This window comes from Antechinus flavipes, chromosome 2 (genome assembly GCF_016432865.1).
Source record: "Antechinus flavipes isolate AdamAnt ecotype Samford, QLD, Australia chromosome 2, AdamAnt_v2, whole genome shotgun sequence".
NCBI classification, from domain to species: Eukaryota; Metazoa; Chordata; class Mammalia; order Dasyuromorphia; family Dasyuridae; genus Antechinus; species Antechinus flavipes.
This window is the reverse complement of record NC_067399.1, coordinates 473189157-473211976: the sequence shown is the minus strand read 5'-3', so window position 1 is coordinate 473211976 and position 22820 is coordinate 473189157. Positions and strand designations below refer to the sequence as shown.

The following is a 22820-nucleotide window of genomic DNA, read 5'->3' as shown; positions in this document are numbered from 1 at the left end:
TTTATTTATCTTATTATAACATTATCTTTTTATATATTATGTTATATATTAATATAATTTATATATTATTAATAATAATTGTTTTACAAATAACTGAGGAAAATAAAAATATTGAAACATCAAAAAAAAGAAAATACACAAGGTTTTGAGCTATAATACCAAGTCTACAATGCAGCTAGAAAACCTGTGTAGTAGGGACACAGGATATAAAGAAGAAAAATCAATCAAGTATTGTGGTTAGGCACTAGGAATGTAAATACAAGAACCAAATAATTCCAACTCTTAAGTAATTTACAATATAATGGAGTCAAGTACATATAAAAATACATAGAATATAAAGTTTAAAAATACAAATATATACAAAGTATAACCAAATATAACCACTTTGTTACAAAATAACAACCTAAGGTAGTTTCAGAGGGAGCACACTAACTGTAAGGAAAATCAACAGAAACTTCAGTTTACAATGTATATTTTTAAAGGAAGTGAGGGACTAAATGAGGCTGAGGAGATGTCTATGCAGGTGGAAAAGCTAGAGCAAAGCAGAGATGGGGATGTCATGGTTAAGGGAGAAGAATAAGCCTACTTATGGGAGGGAGAATAATGTTTAATAAGAATAGAAAGATAGTTTGTATGGCCAGTCTTGAATAAGTCCATGAACAGCAAGAGTCCAGTGCAGGTATTACTTGAGACCTGCTCTCTGTTAGGGCTAGCCATTCAAACTATTGAATCTCCCTAATAATGAAATGTAAAGACATAGCTATAAATTTAGGATAATCTTAATGGAGAATGCATGCAACAGAAACAAGGCATTTTAACTGTACTATTTACCCCTTAATAATGAATTAAAGACATACTTGAGATAAATACATTAGCATGATAATTTCTTCTATTTACTACTCTGTTTTGACAAGTATGTTGGTATTGATAAAATTACAACTATTCTGTTGGCATAGATGAGCATCACCACTATGCTATTTACAATTCTATGTTGATAACTACTTTGGTATTGATAGTTAAGGTGGATACTGAAATGTTGAAGTATGGATTGTGCATTAACCCTGGAAGGTATATGATGTCATCTGAAAGTAGTTAGTAATTTTGTAACACTAGTTTTAAAAGCATATAAACACTGGCACTCAGATTAATAAATGGAGATTACAAAGCATATCTTCTGCCTGGCTTGAGATATTTATTCATACTGTCAATATTCAGTGGAGCTGGACTCCCAACAAATTTGGGACCAAGTTGTGTATAGAATAATTTCCTTTGAGTTCTGTCTGGAAAATGAAGTCAAAGCGAGGTAACAGAGCTTGAGAAAATACTGAAGGGTAGAGGGACTGGAAATTTCAATAAGAATTAAGGCTGATAAGGGGTGAAGAAAAGGGAAAAATGGAATGATATGATATAATATGTTCTTATAGGAGAATGTTAAAGTTTTTAAATAGGATAATGGGCAAATCTAGTGTATAATCTAGTGTATAATTCCTACTGAATTTAAGAATGTTTAGGAATTTGGAGGTTAAGGATTTGGAGGAAGCATTAAGTGGATGTAAAAGTCCTCTTGTATAAGGACAGGATTTGGAGAGAAGAGAAAGATAATGAATTCCATAGGAAAATGTTTTTATCTATAATGGAAAAATTGCAAAGGGGCTTTATATGCCAACTTGAGAAGTTTTAATTTGTAGAATAGGGGGTAAAGTTCCAAACTTAAAATAGGAGAGACCTGGGTTTAAATCCTGCTTCTGACATTGGGGGAAAGTCACAATCTCACTAATCATCAATTTCTTCATTTGTAAAATGTAAAAAGTACATAATACTTGTAATACCTATCTTAGGGATTGTTATGCAGATTAAATGAGAAACTGTAACTTAAAATACTACATAAATGCCAGTTGTCATTTATCCTAAAAACAATAATTAGGAGGCATTGATTATTATTATCTTTTTTTTTCCTGAGGCAATTGGGGTTAACTGACTTGCCCAGGGTTACACAGCTAGGAAGTGTTAAGTGTCTGAGGCCGGATTTAAATTCAGGTACCACTGACTTCAGGGCTGGTGCTCTATCCAATGCACCACCTAGCTGCCCCACACTGATGATTTTTTAGAAGAGATGTGGCATAGTCAGATCTGGGTTTTAGCCATATTACTTTGGCAATTATGTGAAGGCTAGTTTAGAGAGAGGCTAAATCTACTATAAATATCAACAAATATAAACAAAAATAGTTACACTAAAAACTTGTTCTCTACATATGTCTTTATCTAGAAAAATTTTATCTGTGGAAATATGTTTAGAAGAATTGCACCTGTTTAACCCATATTTGATTATTTGCTCCTTAGATGAGAAAGATGGGAGAATGATGGGAGAAAAATTTGGAACATAAGATTTTGCTAGAGTGAATGCTGAAAACCATCTTTGCTCATATTTTGAAAATAAAAAGCTATTAACAATTTTTTTAATGAAAAAAGAAAAAAGAAAAATTTTATCAAGTAAACATAATTTCAAAAGGATACAAACAAAATCCTAAGGAAGACAGTTTCTTGCCATTCTTCTGGCATAAATAAAACAACTAAATCAGGTATTAAATCTCTCAGGAAAGTGTAGATGTTTACTGAAGGCAAAGAGGAATTATACAGTTGAATTTCTGTGGGGAAAAAAGTTAATAATCATCACATTACTGCTTAAAATTCTATTTCTAGCTAATCTAATAAAATGGTATAGTGAAAATAACAATGAATTCAGCTAGAAAATCTGAGTTTGAGTTCCAAATCAAAATCTTAAAAGAGTCATAGAATTTAAAACTGCAAGGGACCTTCCAGATTACATATAGTCCTATGAAACTATGAACAAAAATCTAGCCATAATTTTATAAAGGAGAAAATTGGAATGCAAAGATGTTAAGAAACTTGTCCCTTGTTACAAAGAGAATAACAGAGCCTAGAGTCAAACCCAAGTTTTGTACCTCCAAATATACTTATTTTTCCATATTGGGTAAGAAAATCCCTTCTCTTATATGGGACTCAGTTTTCCCATCTATAAAACAGGGACAATATGCTGTCTCCCATAGAAAAATGAAGAATGTATTTCAGAACACTTTACAGTCAAAGAGATTGGTATAATATAAAGAGCATAGAATATAGGAACATCAGGAAATAGGTTCAAATTCTGACCCTTCTACTTACTGCCTACATCTATATCCTATCCTTTTTACTGTGGGATTCCCTAAGGTTCTTTCCCGAATCCTCTCAGTTTTCTACACCCTTCTCTTTTTAACAAACGTGTATTTCTCTCTGCTGTTTTTGCAATACAGTCATTTCCAAATATATTTCTCTAAAAGATGTTCTTGTTTCAAGCCATTCTCCAATTGGCAAATGGTCAAATGATATGAACAGACAACTTTGGAGAGACTTACAGGAACTGATGCTAAATGAAATGAGCAGAACCAGAAGACCACTGTACAGGGTAACAAGATTATATGATGATCAATTCTGATGGACGCAGCTCTTTTCAACAATGAGAAGATTGAGGCCAGTTCCAATGATCTTATGATGAAGAGAGCCATCTACATCCAGAAAGAGGGCTGTGGAAACTGAGTGTGGATCACTACATAGCATGTTCACTCTTTTTGTTGTTATTTGCATTTTGTTTTCTTTTTCATTTTTTAAATTTTTGATCTGATTTTTCTTGTGCAGCAAGATAATTACATAATATGCATACATATATTGGATTTAAGATATATTTTTTACCATGTTTAACATATATTGGATTACTTTTCATCCAGGGGAGGATGTCGGGGGAAGGGGGCAGAAATTTGCAAGGTTTTGCAAGGGTCAATGTTGGAAAATTATACATGCATGTTTTGAAAATAAAAAGTTAAAAAAAAAAAATTTTCTCGTAACATAAAAAGCCAAAAACCCCTCAAACCAACTCTCAAACCAATTCAATACAATATTCCACATTTATTGTCCCCCACCTATCAGTAGAAAAAAAGTGAAGTGTGTTTTATCACATACAGCCAAGATCAGTCATTAATGGTTTGTTTGGTTTTTAATACCTTTTTATTTACAAAATAAATGTATGGGTAATTTTTCAGCATTGACAATTGCAAAACTTTTTGTTCCAATTTTTCCCCTCCTTCCCCCTCTCTCCTCCCCAAGATGGCAGGTAGACTAATACATGTTAAATATGTTAAAATATATGTTAAATACAATATATGTATATATATCCATATAGTTATTTTGCTGCACAAGAAGAATCAGTCAAGTCATTAATGTTTAGCAAAGTCTGCCAAATTTTAAGTGGTATTCTATTTAATATTACTGTTCTCACTGTCTTTACCTTCTCTTTTAGTGATCTCATTAGTTTTCATAAATTCAATCATCATCTCTCTGCTAATGGTCTCCAAATGTAGCTATCTGGTCCTAATTCTCTCCTGGATTCCATAGCCATGCTGGAAATCCCAAACTCAATTGTCTAATATGGAACTTATTACTTTCTATATCTGCCCACCCTCAAAATTTCCCCATCTCTGTTGATAGAATCACCATTTTTCTAGTCAATCCTGTTCTTAGCATGACACCTTCAACTAACTCCCTACTTCTACCTCCATCAATCAATCGCCAAATCTTGATGACTCCACATTTCTCCACTATTCTTCACTTACATGACCAACATCTAAATCAGGCCCTCACTTCACTGTTTCTGGCCAGGATTATTTAATACTTTCTCTTCCTATCCACACAGCTACAATTCAATTCTAATGGTTGTAAGGATCTCATTCAAGAGATTGTTGCTTCCAATAATGTCCATTGCACACTAACCAGTCCTGCCCACCCTGGATGACTCTGATTCTTGTCTTCTCATAAATTTACCAGAGTCTACCCACTATCCTGGGAGCCTTTCTTGTGTTCTCTTAGAAAGATATATATGGATATATATAGTTAAGAATACCAATGGGAGCAAAGGTAGGTGGTGGCTAGAGCATCAGCCCTGAAGTCACGAGGACCTGAGTTCAAATATGATCTCAGACACTTAATACTTCCTAGCTGTGTGACCCTGAGCAAGTCACTTAACCCCAATTAACCTCAGCCAAAAAAAAAAAAAAAAAAAAAGAGAGAGAGAGAGAGAGAGAGAGAATATTAATGGGGCATACTAGTTCATGATTTATATTTAACAGTTTATCTTCTTTTTGAGTCATACATTTCTCTGATAACATCTTTTACATGGCTTCTCCTTCATATTTCTTAGTTTTAATGTTCCCCAACCTGCTTATATTCACCATATACCTTATCATTGTCCTTTGGGTGATCCTCAACTTAAAAATCTATGGAAACTATAATGTCCGAATAACTTAAAAAGTATAATGAGCACCAAAAAATATGTTTTTTATAATCTACATCTTTATTTAAGGGAGAAGTTGGATTATAACAGCACTGCAAAATATCCTACACAAACCCAATTTTCTGCTCTTGCTCAAATCATGAGCTAATTTTCCATTTATAGTGTCTGTTCCAGATACATATGTATATTGACAGACAAGTTCTATAGATTGTCCATCCAAATGAATATTCATACCTAAGTAGAAATCATTCATCCACTTAGGTATTCTTACCTAGATAGATTTGTCCATTTTTAAAAAGGGTGTCATTTAAGAGATTTTGCAGTGTTCTATAACTAATACAATCAGCAAAATGTCAACTAAAACTGGATATTTGGAGTACATCATCTTTTCTGGAGAATCCATTTTCAATTTGGATCTCTTGCCATTATGAACACTTTGGACAAGGAATTGTCATTCTGTTTTATACTTAATATTTGCAATGAAAATTTCCAAACAAGATTCTAATGTCAAAAAATCTTGAATTTGATATATGGATATAAAACATTGTTAAAAGAGAAAGTTTTAATTTTGCTCTATCAAATCAAATCAATATGAACTTATTCAGCACCTAATATGTGGCAAGAGAAATAGGGAAATTTTGAAAATGGGTAGACACAGGACAATTCCATTTTATACATGAGTATGAGATGACCACTCTAAACAGAGTTTGGAGTTTAGAACTACCTCTAGGAGTTTAGATTCAGCAAAAAAAAAAAATATATATATATATACATCTATAACTATAACTATAACATAAAATAAGATAATTTAGGGAAGGAAACATCAGCATATTGGGGAATCAGGAAAAGCTTCATGCTAAAATGGTTCTTGAGTTTTATACAAAGACATTCCATTAGGAGAAATAAAAACTAGAGAAAATTCAACTAAACAATGAGACTCTGATATATTTAGTTATTGGCCCCCCCAAAAAATGGGAAATGGACCAGAGGAAATCTGCACTGCTAACACTTTTCAAAACAAGTTTAACTAATTTAAATCTATTGCTAAGGGCTAGTGGGTAGAATGCTGGCCATAGTCAGGAGCTCAAGTCCTGCTTAGAACACACATTGGGCAGCTCTCTGGGCAAGAAGTAGAGGAAATGCTGATCTGCAATACTAGTTTTCTCACTCTGAAGTTCTACCAGTCTACCAATGAAATCACAAATAAGCATAAATTATTTGACATAAAGAGAAGACCAACATTTGACCAGGTGGAGAAAGATGACAGCATACAACAACAGTTTAGGGAAAAAAATCCTTTGTAAATCTCACAGAGGATAGTAGATTATATGTAATGTCTCATTAAAAAAAAAAGAGAGAGAGAAACTTAGGGAAACTGTTTACAAGACTAAAGAAAACAAGTGAGAGACTGAACCAATCAATCATCCACACAGCTGCCAAAATAATTTTCTTAAAATTCAGATCTGATTATATCACTGTTCTGTTCAAGTATATTCTCAAGCTTCCTAAGGCTAAAGATAAAACACAAACTGTGAGCTTGACATTTTAAGCCCTGAATAATTTGGTTCCAGACTATAGCCTTTCTGGATTTATTTCATACCTCTCCCCCTTCAAATCTTTATGTTTCTGGCAAATGGATCAATTTGCCGTTTCCCAAACTCTGTGCCTTTTAATGACTCTCTCTCCCACGTACATCTCTCATCTCAATTTCTTACTATCTTTAACTTTCTGCAAGCTTCAAACTGGGTTTTATCACCTATGGAGAACCCTCCTGATCCCTTTACCTCATGTACATACGCATGTGTGTATATAAATATTACAAGCTTTTTCTCCCTAAGAGGACAAAAGTTTCTGGAGGGTGATGTCTGACTGGCAGTCTTTTTTTTTTTTGGTGTTTTCCTCAACCCCCTAACAGAATGAATGCACTTCGCAAGCACTTAATAAACACCAAAATTAAAATGTTTGTGTGACCACAGGCAAATTACTTGCTCTCTCAAACAGGTTAGTTTCCTTATCCCTAAAATGGAAGTGTCTTTCAGTTCTAAATTCTACCAATCAGGCCACTTGAACACAAGGTTACATTATATTGGGGGGTGGGGAGGAGGGAAGAGCACAACACGTACATATCTAGGTATATAACAAAATACATAGTGACTGTTTTGTAGGTAGGCACTTAGAGATAGGGAATATCAGGCAAAGCTTCTTGTTGAAGGCTTTATTTGAGCCTTTTGAAAGCAAAGAGTTTCTAAGAAACCCAACTTAGAAAAAAGTATATTCCAGCTATTTTGCCAGTGCAAAGAAAAGGAAATGAGAGTACAAGGCTGGGCCGTGATAAGCAGGATGGAAGATAATGCATAACAAACTAAGAAAGGCAGGACATGTTGTGAAATGTCCAGTTTTCCCTCGTTAAGGGACATGAAACCAAATAGTCAACAATGGCTTTCTTCTATCCTCTCAGAAAGGGGCCATCGAGGAGCTCCCAGGCAAACGGGGGTCTGTGCTCAGAGGCTTCGGCCAATCTGGCATCCCCGGAAATGTGCTCTCTAGGTTCGCAGATTGCCCAGCGCTACGAAGGAGAAGAAGCACGGTGCGGGTTCCAGGGGCTTCGTTTACCGTAACTCATTTCCGGGGCCCGGAGGTAACACGCGCTTGAGTTCCTCGCGGCGAAGTCAGGAAGCCGAGGCAGGACATTTTCTCTTTCACGAACTGGCAACCACGACCCCACGCAAAAAAGTCCGACTTGAAGAGATCTCGCGAGACAGAACGGGATTGCTTCCTCCCGGCATTCCCTTCGGCTACCGCCGCTGTCGCCGCCGCCGCCGCTGCCGCCGCCGCGGCTTGTGGGAGGGGGAAGGGAAGGCTATTTGGCTGGTTGAAGGGGGGTGGGGGAAGGAGCGAGCGAGCGGAGCGGGGCGAGCGAAGCGGAGCGAAGGGCGGCCATGTTGGGAGAGAGGCGGCTGCAGTAGTCGGCGAAGCGGGCCGGGGCCGAGGCCAGGAGGGCCAATTTGTAGTGGGACGAAGTTGGGGGTGGTAGTGGAGCAGCGGCAGCAGCAGCGGCAGCGGATCGACCTCGCTAAGGATCCTGCCCGGGCTCCGGGGGCGGCGGGGGCCGGGGCGGCGCCATGAGTGGAGGGACCCCCTACATCGGCAGCAAGATCAGCCTTATCTCCAAGGCGGAGATCCGCTACGAGGGCATCCTATACACCATCGACACGGAAAACTCCACTGTGGCCCTCGCCAAAGGTACGGCTGGGGACTATGGACAGCGGGTGGGCCGGGATCTGCATTCACGCAGGGAGGTGAGAGGGCGGGAGGACTCCGCGCTTCGGCCTGGCCCCTCAGGGTCTTGGCCCAGACCTCGAGGCCGGGAGCCTGGAAACCGGCCTGCCTTACTAATCCGGCCGCCGCTGCCGCCCAGCCTTCTGGGGGTAGGAGTGGTGGGGGAGGAGGTAAATTGATTTTGCAGGGGCCTTCTCACCGGCGGCCTCACCCACACAATGTGACGCTGACTTGGGGCTTACACGCGCAGGTTCGAGTCCGCGAAATCGGAGGGCGCAAGAGTTGCCTTTGAGCTCCCTCCCCTCCCCCGATCCCGGCGAGGCCTAGGCACAAAAGCCACTCGTTGAAACAGTGAAATTACAGGGGGTCAGCGTGGGGGTAGGGCTTCGAGGAACTCCCTGTAAGAGTCACCAAAAAACAGTCAAAGGTGATCTCCGAAGCCCCAAACAGGCTCAAAAATGCTGCGATATTGTCCCCAGAATTCACAAAACAAAAAGTGGGGATGTTTTTAATTTTCTTCCTTTACAATAAATTTAGTCCCTTTATTTTTATAACTTTAATATTACCTCTAATTTCTTGTGTCGGTCTTGTTAGAAGTGTATTTTGTATTGCCAATTAGAAATATTTTAACGTCATGTAATTTTAAGAAAATGTGAAGTGTACTAAGATTTAGTGTACCTTGTAGGTTAAAGGATCAAAAATGACTGTAAATAACACAGTAAACTGCAACTTGTTTGAAAAGTAATATTTACTTGCTAGACCAAAATAGTTTCAAAAGCTTATGCAGTGACCTATTTAGGGTGTGTATGTATTAGTACTCTGAACAAGACTGGAGTTCTCCTAGCTCTCGGAATCCATTTCTGTGTCATGAAAAGAGTTGAGAGTTGAGTCTAAGATAAATGTTGAAAAAGCAGACCTGAATAGACAGTGTGGTAATAATGTGGATCTTTGTGGTGCCTTGTGATAAAAAGGGGGAAGTTCTGAGCTGGGACATATATGAGACTTGTCCTACTGGTAGCGTTCAGCATTGCCACAGGATGTCTGGTTTTTTGTTTCCTTTCACATGTTTTTGCTCCTTAGACTGGAAGAAAGAAATGAAGAGAATATAGCTATTCAGGACTTTTGGTTTATAGACTCTCATGAAAAAATTGTAAACTACAAAGAATAGCATAATGAAGCAGGTAGTGATCCAAATTTTTTTTCCCTAAAATCCTTTCTCAAGTCCTGGAGGCAGAGGGCATTGAGTGAGGAAAGATAAAAGTGACTTTTAAAATAAATTTACTTGGTGTAGTTAACTTTTAATTAAACATGCCTTTAGAGTTGTACAAACTGAATAAAGTTATGAAGTTCAGAAAAACTCTCTTAGTTAATACTTTCTATTTCACACTACCAAAGAGTAAAAATATTAGTATTAGTTAAGTTAGTCCCTTTTCAGAATACCTTCCTAGTCACTGTTGAAAGAAGGATGTGTATGTTACTATATATCACTGTATAAGGAATACAATTTGAGTCCCACTGTGTGTTATAACCAGATTCATAGGGTGGCAAAAATTTTGTTGTTGATTCATTTAGTTAGTTATAGTAGTCTTGTACTTTTCTTCTTAGTTATATTGGTCATTTTTAAAAGTCACTCTTTAAAAAACAAATAAATTCCTTCCGAGAGCAAAAGTAATACAAGACATAGAAATGTATCATAAAACTATATTTTTCTAGTTGAAATGCCATTGTATTATTAAAACAATTATCTTTTTCAAAAAGGTCCTCAGGAAAATAATAATTAACTACCATTGAATGCAGTTTCTGATTAGACAGCAGAATGCTAGGAATCTTTTTGGTTCACATATGGTGTATTTATTGTTTCTTTGGAAAGACTACTGACCTTATACAAATTTACTTTGTTTTTACTTTCAGTGTTTTGAATCCTATATATTTACAGGTTTATATTTATGCAATTCCATCTTTTACTGTTCTACACTTTTTTGGTAATTACAAAAAAGTTATACATAATTGAGAAACATCAACTGAAAAATAATTTCAAATTAGAATATTACTCTGACTTTTATAGCACCTTTTGAAAAATACTGTGCTCACATTAATAGGCTTTGAGGGATTTAAAAAAAAAAAAAAAGGAAACAATGCAAATTGCAAATTTCCTAGTCTTCATTATCATCAACTTCCTTCACCTTTTTTCCTTTCTCAGTTCCCACAAAAAAATGATCTATTAGAACATATTTGGTTAAAGCTTGAACTTGACTTTTTTGCATTATGCCAAAATTACATTGTGTCAACTCACATTTTCCCTGAATCAGCAATCAATTGAGTTCTAAATAACCTAAGATAAGGTTCTGTGCTGTCTAAAGTAAAGATACATTTTATGTTGCTTTATTAGAAACTTTATGTGCTTAGATTCCTACCCACATATAAATTTTTCTTTGTATCTTAACAGTTTAAAATTATGTTGTAATTGTACTTACGGTTCTGCATAAAAATTTTATAATAGAAATTCATTCATTTTACATGTATAACTACATTTTTTCTCAAGTAAATGATTAAGAAAATGATTTCTTAATATGTATCAGAGGGTTTTGCCTTTGTGAAAAGAAATCAGTTTTATCAGCTTTGCAAAAAATTATTAACTTGTTGCAAGTATTTCATGGAATCATTGAAATCCAATTCTAGTTAGCAAAAAAAAAAATCCCAATAGAGATCTTCATATTTTAAATCTAAAGACTTTTTTTTGCACATTCCACTTTTAGTAAATTTTAATGTATGCTGGTTTAATCATTTGACATTTGGAAATTCCACCTATTTAGAGGATTCCAGAGAATTTCACAGTTGGAAGGGACATAAGGTCATGTAGTTCAACTACTAACAGAAAGAACATCACTCTCTTCTCCACCATACCAGATAACAGATTTTTCAGCATTTGCTTGAAAACTCCAGAGAAGGGAAACCTATCATCTCTGAGGTCAGCCCATTCTACCCTGTAGTTAGCGCCAGATGCAAGGGAATTTTTCCTGAAATCAATCTTAAGTCAGCTTCTTTGCAACTTCCACACATTGCACATAACTTTGCCCTCCAGAGAACAAATATAATCCTCTTTACATGTCACACCTTCGTATATCTGAATATGGATAAGGAAATTGTGTGTTTGGGGGGGTTAATAGTCATGTAATAGAACGTTAACAAAATAAATCATTTTTAGATACTCAGAATAATTTTAAAATATCAAAACATACAGTACAATGTAGTTTTTTTAAGACTTCAAATCAGATGTTCCTGTACTGTGTTGGCATTCAGTCAATCAAGTCAACAAGCATTTGTTAAGATATTTTCCAAGTGCTAGGTCCTGTGTTTAGTGATGGGAAGAAAATAGTTCTTCCCCCCCCCCCCAAAAAAAAAAAAAGAAAGAAAGAAAGAAAGAAAAGTCTCTGCATCTTGAAGAATTGAGGAGTTCTGTAAGGTAAGAGGTGATGAAGGAGTGCATTCTTGTTAATGTGCTCAAAAGTCTTGAATTGAAAAATATGAGTGCTGTGTGTGAAAAAAAAGAGGAGACCAATTTGCCCTTACCTGTAAATGAAGAAGAGTAATATGTATTATGAGGCTATGCTTCTTTGGTCCTTGATTCTGTAAGTGATGACTGCTAATCATTGGATCAAACATGGAGGTATGCCCCTTCATAACAAGTTAACAAGCTTATCTTTTTATTACTTCAAATGTATTTTAAGCTGTTTCAGTGTTAATCTGTATTATAAAGGATGGTACTATGTAATTTTAGGTCACCTAATTAAATTGTTTAAAATTTATATTTGGGAATTTCTTTAAAACATGTTTTATTTCTCATGGTACTTTTAAGACCAGTAAATATTGTCCTCTCTATTTTTTACTCCTGGATTGGTATTTACTGAGTTAATCTTACATCTAATGTGTAATCAATCACAAGTCTGTAGCAGAGGAAGAGTTTTTTTTTTTTTCCCCCCAACAGATCCACCTTATAAGATATTTCCAGGCTTTTAGAATAGGAATATTTTATCTTGGCAGATTTGCATCAAGTCTTTTATACTTTAATACCAAGAGAAGCATTTTGTAAGCTTTTAAAGTGCTATCTAAATATGATTTATCTTATCTTTTTAACATTTCCAAGTTCCATGATTTCAGTGGTTTGGATACTTCATTTATTGCCCTGTACCACCATCTCTCAGTGCCTTAGGAGGTGGTGGGAAGTATTGCTAGGCAGACATCTTCTGTTAGGTAGCCAATTTTCTGGTGACTGACATCTCCTTTCTCTCCAATGACACAAATAAAGCCATCCCCAAATCAGTACTTGAAGCTTTTCTAGGTTAAGTGCTTGTGCTCCCCTAGCATTCATAGCTTTTTTGAATATCCATTCCCTTTCACTGTGCAACATCCAAGAACTTCTTTGACATTTTCTATTCAAAATACCCATCATCAGATACACTACCAAGTAAATGATATTTTGTTGTCCATATATAAAGACTATGACTAGGTTTCACATAATAGCTTTGTCTGCTTAAAAGACTTATAAAAAGTTATGTAATATCTCAATGACAACCCAAAAAACTTTGTAGTCAGGTAGGTATTTTTCATTTGATTTAGATGTTATCAAGTAATATAAATTATAGTGTTTTAATAATGTAAAAGGAGAGGCAGACATATTGGATTTTTTAAAAAATTAAACTTAAAATTTAAGTGCCTTTTTAAAAAATATTTGTTTTTCTGAATTTAAGAAATACCAGAACAAACACATCTCAATATACAAAATAGAAAATAATAAAATTATATGTGAAATTCTATGTTTATTGCATATCAACTTGTTTAAAAAAACAATTAAACTATATACTAAATTTAACATACAAATTTCAAAGGCTTCTAAAGGCTTTTTTATGTTCACAGTTTTTAATGACTAGATGATAGCATGCAAAGATCTGTGATTTTATCCAGAATACATGATTATGAATTATTGGTATTGAAAAAATTTTACATAATAGTCAGCTTGCTCATTGGTAATGACCTCTCCAAACTTAATCAAGCTGGTCCTTAGACCGTCTTGCAGTCTTTTGTTATTTGGAGTATGGCATCTACCCTAGTAGAACTTACTAGAGTTGGCATGGTCTTCACCAGGAGGAGGATTTTAATGAGGGGCAGCAGGGACAGGGCATGTAGTATAGAAATAGTAAAACCAGGTACTCGTAGTAATATTCCTGGAGCTGTCATATGGAGTTTATGTTCATTTATACAAATTTTAAGGTTTACAAAGATTCAATCCTCAAAACAATAAGTTTGGTATTAGAAGTATTGTAATTTTCATATCAAGTGAAACTGAGTTTCTGAGAGAATATCTTCATTATTTTTTTACTTTGAAAGCAGCTGTTAGACTCAGATCTCTAATAGCTCCAACCTCTGCACAAATTCCATATTACCAGCTACCAGATTCCCCATCTATAAAACTGGAGTAATACTATAATACCAACACTATACATAGAGTTGTTCTGAGGCTCAAATGAAATATCTCATTAGTAAAAAGTACTATATGTTAATTGTTATAATTCACATTTACATGGCACTTTTATGGTTCATAAAGTTTTTCTGTGATAACCTTTTGCAAATACTATTATCCTCATTTTGAAAAGTGAGGAAATAAGGTTCAGAGAGTTTATAACTTCCATATGATTTGGATTATGTAAGTTCAGTTTTGAAGACTAAACTCTTACTATTTTGTCTAGAAAATTCAAGATAAAGTGACAAGATTTATTGTTTTTGACATAAAATCTCATTGTTTTATTATTTCTTATTCTTAGAAGTTATCAGTCCCTCAAATTAAGGCATTTGTGAAAGAGTTTAAACAAATACACTGATATTACCTGAAAAGTTTTTTAAATAGTGACCTTCCCTTCATCAATAATAGCATGTAATTTTAGTACCAAAAAAGTACTTTAAAGACATCTCTTCCAGCTGTGATTTAGGATAAGACGACTGAGCACACATGGGACAGTTATAATTACTAAATCCAGAATACTACTACTGGGGAATATGTTTCCTGCAAGCATTGTAATAGGGATAAGGGGAAGGTTGCACATAAGTGAGGTTTAGAGATTAGATCATCCGTTCAATTAAAATAACTTTTAAGTTTCTCCTAGTCCTAAACACAGACTATTAGTTTGAAGTGTTTATATGGGTAAAGTCAGTATGATTCATTCTTACTCTGGTAAGACACTTTGTTGGGTATTAGGTTGCCATTTCATGGAAAAATAAGAGAGAGCCAGCTAACTTTCACAGTAGATAAAGTTCTTAATTGATCTGGACTCAGGAAGACCTTATTTGAAGTCCAGACTCAAACTTACTAGCTGTGTAATTCTAAGCAAGACTCTTAACCTCTGTTTGCCCCAGTTTTCTTATCTGTAATATAAGGGTAATGATAATATTTATAGTCATCATTTGTATAGTGTTTTATAGTTTGAGAAGTATTTTAAAATGCATTCTAATTTTATTCTCACATCAATTTTGAGAGAGAGGTGCTATTTCCTTTCCCCATTTTACAGATGAGGAAATAAGGTCAACAGAGATAAAGTGACTGTCTATGGTTACAGAGATAATTAGGTGTCTGAAGCCAAATTTGAATGCAGGTCTTCTTGACTGTGCTCTAAGAAATGATGCAGGCAAAAAAAAAAAAAAAAAAACCCTGGAAAGACTTACATGAACTGATGTTGAGTGAAGTAAGTAGAACCAGGAGAACATTGTACATAGTAACAGCAACATTGTATGATACTCAACTGTGATCGATTTAGACAATGCAATGATCTAAGACAATTCCAAAAAACTTCTGATGGAAAATGTTATCCACATCCAGAGAAAGAATTCTAGAACCTAAATACAGATCAAAGTATATCCTGTTTTCATCTTTTTAGGGGTTTTTTGTGGCTTTTCTCTTTTATTCTATTTCTTCTTGTGTGACATGACTAGGGTAGAAATATGTTTACATGATTGCACACGTATAACCTATATTAAATTGCTTGCTATCTTCTTGGGAGCAGGATAATGGGAGAGGAGACCAAAAAAATTGGAACTCACAATCTTATAAAAATGAATGTTGAAAACTATCTTTACATGTAATTGGAAAAAATAAAATACTATTTACTCCCCCCCAAAAAAAATTAGTTTTCAAAATCAAGACATTTGTGATGGTTTAAACATTGATGTCAGCTGTAAGATTGTTTAAGCAGTGTCCTCCCTCCCTTATCATTGATAATGATGGAATTTTAGAACTGAAAGAGGCCCTTAAAGATCATTTAATTTACCTGTGGCTTCATTTTACAGGTGTGGAAGCTCTCAAAGAGAAAGCTTTTTGCCTAAGGTCACACAGTTCATTTAGCATCAGGGTTGTAACTAGAACCCAGATGTTAAAATCTTTTACTTTTAAAAATCTTTTGTTTTTATACTAACTTAATTTCTACATCTATCCCTTTCTCCTTTAAAGAACCTTGCTTTATAACAAAGGAAAAAAGTCAATTCAGTAAAACTGCAGAGCAACTACACTAATCTATGCAGTATTCCTTTCCCACAGTATTTTGAAGTCAATTCCTTGGGGCAACCTGATTGTTAAATTTTCATTGAGAGTATTTATCCCTTGGAAATTGGTTTGACTGTTGTTTTGTTGATTATCTGGACTTAAGGCAAAGGAGAAGATTTTAAAGTGTTTCCTATACACTTTCTTTTTCCTAGAGAGCCAATTGTTAAACATTGACATCCCTTCACATAATCTCTCCAACTAGGGTGGGAAGATGTATTCTTGAATCCTTCCTGTGCCAAAGTTGGCTTTTGTAATTACACAGCATTCTTTTTTGGTTTTGTTTTTTCCATTAACATTGTTCTTATGTATCTTTTTTTCTAAGTTTTTTGAACTTCACTTTTATATATGCTTAGCAGTGGGATCATTGAATCAAAAAATATGGGCAATTTGTGATCTTTGTTAACAAAGTTTGATGTTTCTTTCCAGAAAGATTTAGCCAGTTCACAGCTTCTCTGCTTTGTATTTTGGCCACTTCTCCGTTTTTGTTCTAAAGGATCAAAATTTCAAGGAAAATAATGAAAATTTGGGGAAATTTGAATGTAGCACTTCTAGTGGAAAAGGAAGTTTGTTCTTTAGCAGGTGTCTTACTCTTAGGAAATCACTTAATCTTTGTGTGTTTATTATATGATTTGCTAAATTGACTATTGGCATGTATCAAAGGTCATTAAAAAACACGTCCAGAAAAACAACTTAAAATTCCTTTTAAGACAACACTTTCTTTGGTTACTTGTCTCAGTGACACTTGCCATTAGCCCTTTTATCTTTCTAATGTTTTATTGAGAGACATGATGGTACAATAAGTCAGGCTAGCATAGTGGAAAATGCTGACCTTGGGGTCAAGATAATCTTGGGTTCATAACCTGCATCCAACACTTATTATTAGCTTGATGTTCATGAAAAAAAAATCAGCTTCAGTTTCCTGTTCTGTAATGCCTTTTTAAAATGTTCATTGTGAATACTAAATTAAATATTATATATAAAGTTAGATACAAGCCTTAAAGCATCATATAAATTTCAGCTCTTGTTAATCCTAAAGCTTCTTAATCTCCATCCTACCAAAAAATCAAGACTAGAATTTCATGAGAGCAGATTCATTCACTCTGAAACACAGTAAGAGAAAATATCTTTGGCATTAACCTTGAGCTTTAGCAGTACCCTGACACTGTTTTGTTTCTACAATTCTAAAATCGTTATGTTAAAAACCTTCTAAATAAAACAAGACAAAATATGTATAGCTATAGTTGACCTCAAAGTTAGGAAGATCTAGATTCAAATCTCCTGCAGCATTGCTGTAATTTTGGCACCAGCTGCTTTAGGTAGCTTGATATACTTTAAGATGATCTTCTATTCTTGCTAACTGACTTGGAAGCTAACGTCTTGGAGTTGAAATGACTGTAGAACACCAGTACATACAGACGCTTGACTGTAGCATCTTCTGTATTTTCGTAGTCTACCAGGACTTAGGATACCATAGGAGCTTTCTTATTGTTTAATTTTATCCATAAAAATCTTTGACTCAGAGCTTCTAAAAAATGTTCTTCATTCCATTAGAATAATCTTTAATTTAGAACCAAGAGTAAGAAAGAGAAGTTTAACAGATGGTTATTTACTTTCAAAAGGTAGTTTGTCTCACTCTGCAGTGAACATGTTTACTGTCTCCCCTTCCCCCCCCAAAACATGCAGTTTTAAGCAAATTGATTCTCTTAGAAAAGGGCCTTTCAGAGGTACATATACAATATGAGCAACAAACATTTATTACATATCTTGTGCAAGAGCACTGTGGTAAAATGCAAAATATAAAGATGCAATCTCTACTGAAAAAATCCTCAGTTTAATAGAGGAATAAGTTGGAAACACATATAGCTCCACACAATTACATGGAAAAATTCACTAGAGAGTTAGAAAACAAAGCATTCTTTGAGGTTTGAAGATAAAGTGATTATCAGCTTATGGGATCATAAAATGTTTCGTAGAAGAGATGGCATTTGAATTGATTTTTAAAGAATGGTTACAAATTTAAAATGTAACTAGAAGTGTTTGAAATGGGATGTTTACATGTTTTTTTTCAGGTTTGAAATATTTTAATCAAATTAGTAGTATTCTTTGTCACAGCATGTATCAACATTCCTCTGCCCCTTCCATCTCCTCATGGTAACATGGGTGTAGTGAATAGAGGGCTGCATTTAACTTCTGGATGGACTGTTTTAATTCTACCTGTGTTACTTACTAGCTATTTCTGTCCCTGGGCAAAGCACATTCCTCTCTAGGTCTCAGTTTGCTTATCTGTAAAATCGTGGTGTTGGGCACAATGACCTTTAAAATCACTGCCAGTCTTTAATCTAAATCTGTGATAAGTGGCCTCTTAATTACTGAATTTCTGGATTTTTCTTACTTTTTAAATGATTTTGTTTCATCTGATTCTGTTGATTGCTCCCCTCTACTGGATATTCCTTTCTCTTTTAGAGTCCATGCCACTACCTGCTCTAGTCTCTTCTCTTAGCCACTCTTTCTAGTGTAGTTCATTTTCTTCTTTCTTTCCCTTTAGTACCACCTTCAAGTTTTTACCTTAGTCCTGTTTTCTTATCTCTATATGCACATCTTCCTTGGTGTTCTCTGTTCCCATGAGTCCAGTTAGCACTTTAATTGCATCCCAAATTTATATCTTGCCCATCATCTTTCCTAGAGTTGCGCCTCCAACTGGACATCTCTATCTAGATATCCCATGGTGTCATGAACTCAACATGTCCAAAATTGAACTCATCTTCCTTCTTAAACCTGCTGTCATCCTCCCAACTTAGCTGTTGCTGTTAATAGTACCATCATCCATCTTTTAGGCTAAAAACTTAGGAGTTTGTTTTACTCTTCCTTTCCGTCAGTCTTCCATATCTAGTCAGTTTGTCTTGTTGAGTTTTCCTTCTACAACATCTCATCTTATCTATCCTTCCTTGTATAAGAATTTCCCAATTAGTTACTATCTGTTTTTCACACAGCTGTCAAGTCTTCCTAGTACACAGGTCTAAATGTGTCATACTCTTGTTCAAAAATCTTTAGTGATTTCTTCTTGCCTCCTTGATAAAATACAAGAATATGCTATTTAAGGCCTTCCATAATCTGGTACAAACCTACTTTTCCAATTATATTTCACATTACTCATTATAAAATGGAAACATGCTATAGCTAAAAGAGTACTGGATTTGAAATTAAAGATCTGGGTTCAAATCCCAGCTCTGCTACATGCTACTTAAATGATCTTGGACAAGTCACTTAATTTTCCTGGGGCTTAGATACTCATTTGTAAAATGAGGGGATTTAATTAATATCAGCTAACCATTAACTGGTTTTATGTGCCAGATAGTATAGTAGATGATGAAGATCCAACGACAAAAATAAAATAGTCTCTTCCCTCAAGGAATTATATTGTATCCGAAAAACAAGTTGTATACCCATAAACGTGTACAAAGTGACTATGGTACAATTTGGGGTGGGGGGAAACTAATAGTTTAGAAGAGCCTTGCACATAGTAGGTAAATTTTAAATTTAATTAAATTGAGTTGCATTTAAGATGGCAGTATAAAAAGATGCAAAGAATTTAGTTCTTCAACAATATACTTCAGTAATGCTATATAGGAAGCATCTGATCAGGAAGTATAAAGACAAAACATTTGTGAGCACCTCCTGCCAAAGGTTTCTTCCCACTAAAAACAAACATAAAAAGCTAAAAGAATTAGCACTGCAAGAAAGATCCAGCCAAGACAGCTGGCATAAACTCATATGGACAGGTTAAAAAATTGAAATAATGGTCTGACCTAGAAAGGTCCAGGAAAGATGAAGACTGGCACTGCCTCATCCAGAGATAGCCTGGATTCTAAGCCTAGAATGAATGTATAGCATGTGGAATGTAAAGCCAGTAGCAAGAACTCAGAAAACTAAAGTTAAGACTCAATAGTTAGGATCTTACATCCCTATTCAAGAAAGAGTAAAAAAAAAGGGGGGGGGCAACATTTAACCGCATCCCAGAATACCAAATCAGGAATTGAGCCTGAAAGTATGAATAAATAGAAGAGGACACCAAATACTACAGATATGTAGTATGGCTCAGGAGGAAAAGCTAGTGTGAGTTCTAGAGCACCAATTCTTTACCATTTTTATTCCATGGAATCATTTGCATCTAGTGAAGCCTATAAATCCCTTTTCAGAATATTTTATTGCTTGTATCCATAACTAAAGGAAATAACAACTTTCAGTGAGAGGTAACTAAAAATAAGGATGTGGATTCATATCCCTTCCTCCCCCAAGTATGCAGACTCCTTAAAATCTATTCACAAGTCTATGAAGTATGGGGGAGGTATCCCTGTTCTAGAAAAAATAGCCTAGAACAAAAGGTGGGAAACCTTGCCTGAGTAATAGAATCCTTGGAAATTAGAATAGACCTATTTAGGAGAAAAAATGTGTTAGAGAACAAAATAGATGAAGAGATGAGAGAAGCAGTCATTAAATAAGCTTTAGTATTAAGTGAAATGGACAAAGAAGACTTGTACACAAAGATTTTATAGAAATACATGAGAATTCATAGAGAACTGAGCAGGATTGGGGGAGGATAGAGAACACTTAGAATAATAAAGAAGGAAATTGACAAACAAAATAAGCTTCCAGAACCTGAAGGAAGAATGAGTGGTCATAAAAACAATTTGATACTGGTTTAAAAAACAGAAAAGTTGATCTGTGAATAGCTTTTGTTTAATCATTTCCTGCTCTTTGTGACCCCATTTGAAGTTTCATTGGCAAAGGTACTGGAGTGGTTTGCTATTTTCTTCTCCAGATAAGGAAACTGAGGTAAGCAGGATTAAGTGACTTGCCCAGAGTCACATAGCTAGCAAATGTCTGTGGCATGTTTTGAACTCAGGAAGGTGTCTTCAGGCTCAGCTGTGCTACCTACCTGCCCATCTGTGAAACAGCATGCAGAAGTAAATGTGATTACCCAAACTCAGGCTTTTGGGTAAGGAGTCACTGTTCTGTAAAAACTGGAAAATAATGAGAAAGAAATCAGATTTAGATTAGTACCTCACATATACCACAATAAGCTCTAAATAAATACATGACTATATAAAATCACAAATTGGGGGGATGAGGAAGGAAATAACCTTCACAAGCTAGGAGAGGAATTCTTGAATAAATAAAAGATGAGAGAATTGTGGGAGATGAGATGAACAATTTTGATTACATAAGATTGAAAAGCTTCAGCACAAGTGTAATTAAAATTAAAAGGGAAACAATTTAGGAGGGGAAAATTTTTTTTCCTCAATAGTATTTCATTTTTCCAAATACATATATAGTTTTCAACATTCGTTTTTTAAAAACTTTGGTTCTAAAATTTTCTCCCTCCTTTCCCTTACTCCCCCTCTGTCTAAGACAGCAAGCAATCTGATATAGGTTAAATATGTGCAGTCCTTTTGAACATATTTCTATATGTCATGTTCTGCAAGAAAAATCAGACCAAAAGAGAAAAGAAATCATGAGAAAGATTTTTTTTAAAGTGCACATACTGTTTCAACCTACATTCAGTCCCCATCTTTCTTTCTCTGGGGGTGATTAGCATTTTCCATTCCAAGTCTATTGGAATTGCCTTGAATCACTGCATTGTTGAAAAGAGTTAAATTCATCACAGTTGATCATCACCTAATCTTGTTGTTACTGTATACATTGTTCTCTTGGTTCTGCTCACTTCACTTAGCATCGAATTCCGGGTCTTTCCAGAGTTTTCTGAAATCAGCCAGCTCATCATTTTTTATAGAACAACAATATTCTATTACCTTAATATACTATAACTTATTCAGCCATTCCCCATCTGATGGGCATCCACTCAATGTCCAGTTTGTTGCCTCTACAAAAAGAGCTGCTACAAATATTTTTGCACATGCAGGTCCTTTTCTCTCTTTTTAAAAATTATCTCTTTGAGATACAGACCCAGTAGTGAGACTGATGGATCAAAGGGAAAGTACACTTTGATAGTACTTTGGGCATCCAAATTGTTCTCCAAAATGGCTGGATCAGTTCACAACTCCACCATCAATGCATTAGTGTCCCAGTTTTCCCATATCCCCTCCAACATTTATTATCATCATAGACCATCTGAGAAGGGGGAAGTGTTAAGATAACACTAAGAGTTGTCTTAATTTTCATTTCTCTAATCAGTAGTAATTTAGAATATTAGAAAAAATCTTTGGAGTAAGTTTTTCTGATACAGGATTAATATCCAAGATCTGTAGACTCTTGTTTTTTATTTGAACTGATTTATTTATATATATATATATATATATATATATATATATATATACATATATGTATATAAAACACAAAAACCATTCCTCAATAGATAAATGGTCAAAAGATCTGAGAGGCAGTTTTTTTTAAATAACTTTTTATTGACAATACATATGCATGGGCAATTTTTTACAACATTATCCCTTGCACTCACTTCTGTTCTGATTTTTCCCTTCCCTCCCTCCACCCCCTACCTTAAATGGCAAGCAGTCTTATACATGTTAAATAAGTTTTAATATATCCTAGATACGATATATGTGTGCAAAACCGAATAGTTCTCTTATTGCACAG

The 22820-nt window shown here is 35.0% G+C and overlaps 1 protein-coding gene across 2 annotated transcripts in view; it reads left to right on the top strand.

The window, feature by feature from the left end:
- The first annotated feature begins 8171 nt into the window (after positions 1 to 8171).
- LSM14A (LSM14A mRNA processing body assembly factor) overlaps positions 8172 to 22820 on the top strand; it is a 55944-nt gene continuing 41295 nt past the window's right edge. The window contains exon 1 of one of the 2 annotated variants that reach the window (XM_051979727.1): positions 8172 to 8584. In XM_051979727.1, coding sequence (XP_051835687.1) covers positions 8464 to 8584 — 121 coding nt within the window. In that variant the 5' untranslated portion in view covers positions 8172 to 8463. The remainder of the gene's footprint in view (positions 8585 to 22820) is intronic. The other variant, XM_051979725.1, reaches the window with a different exon arrangement.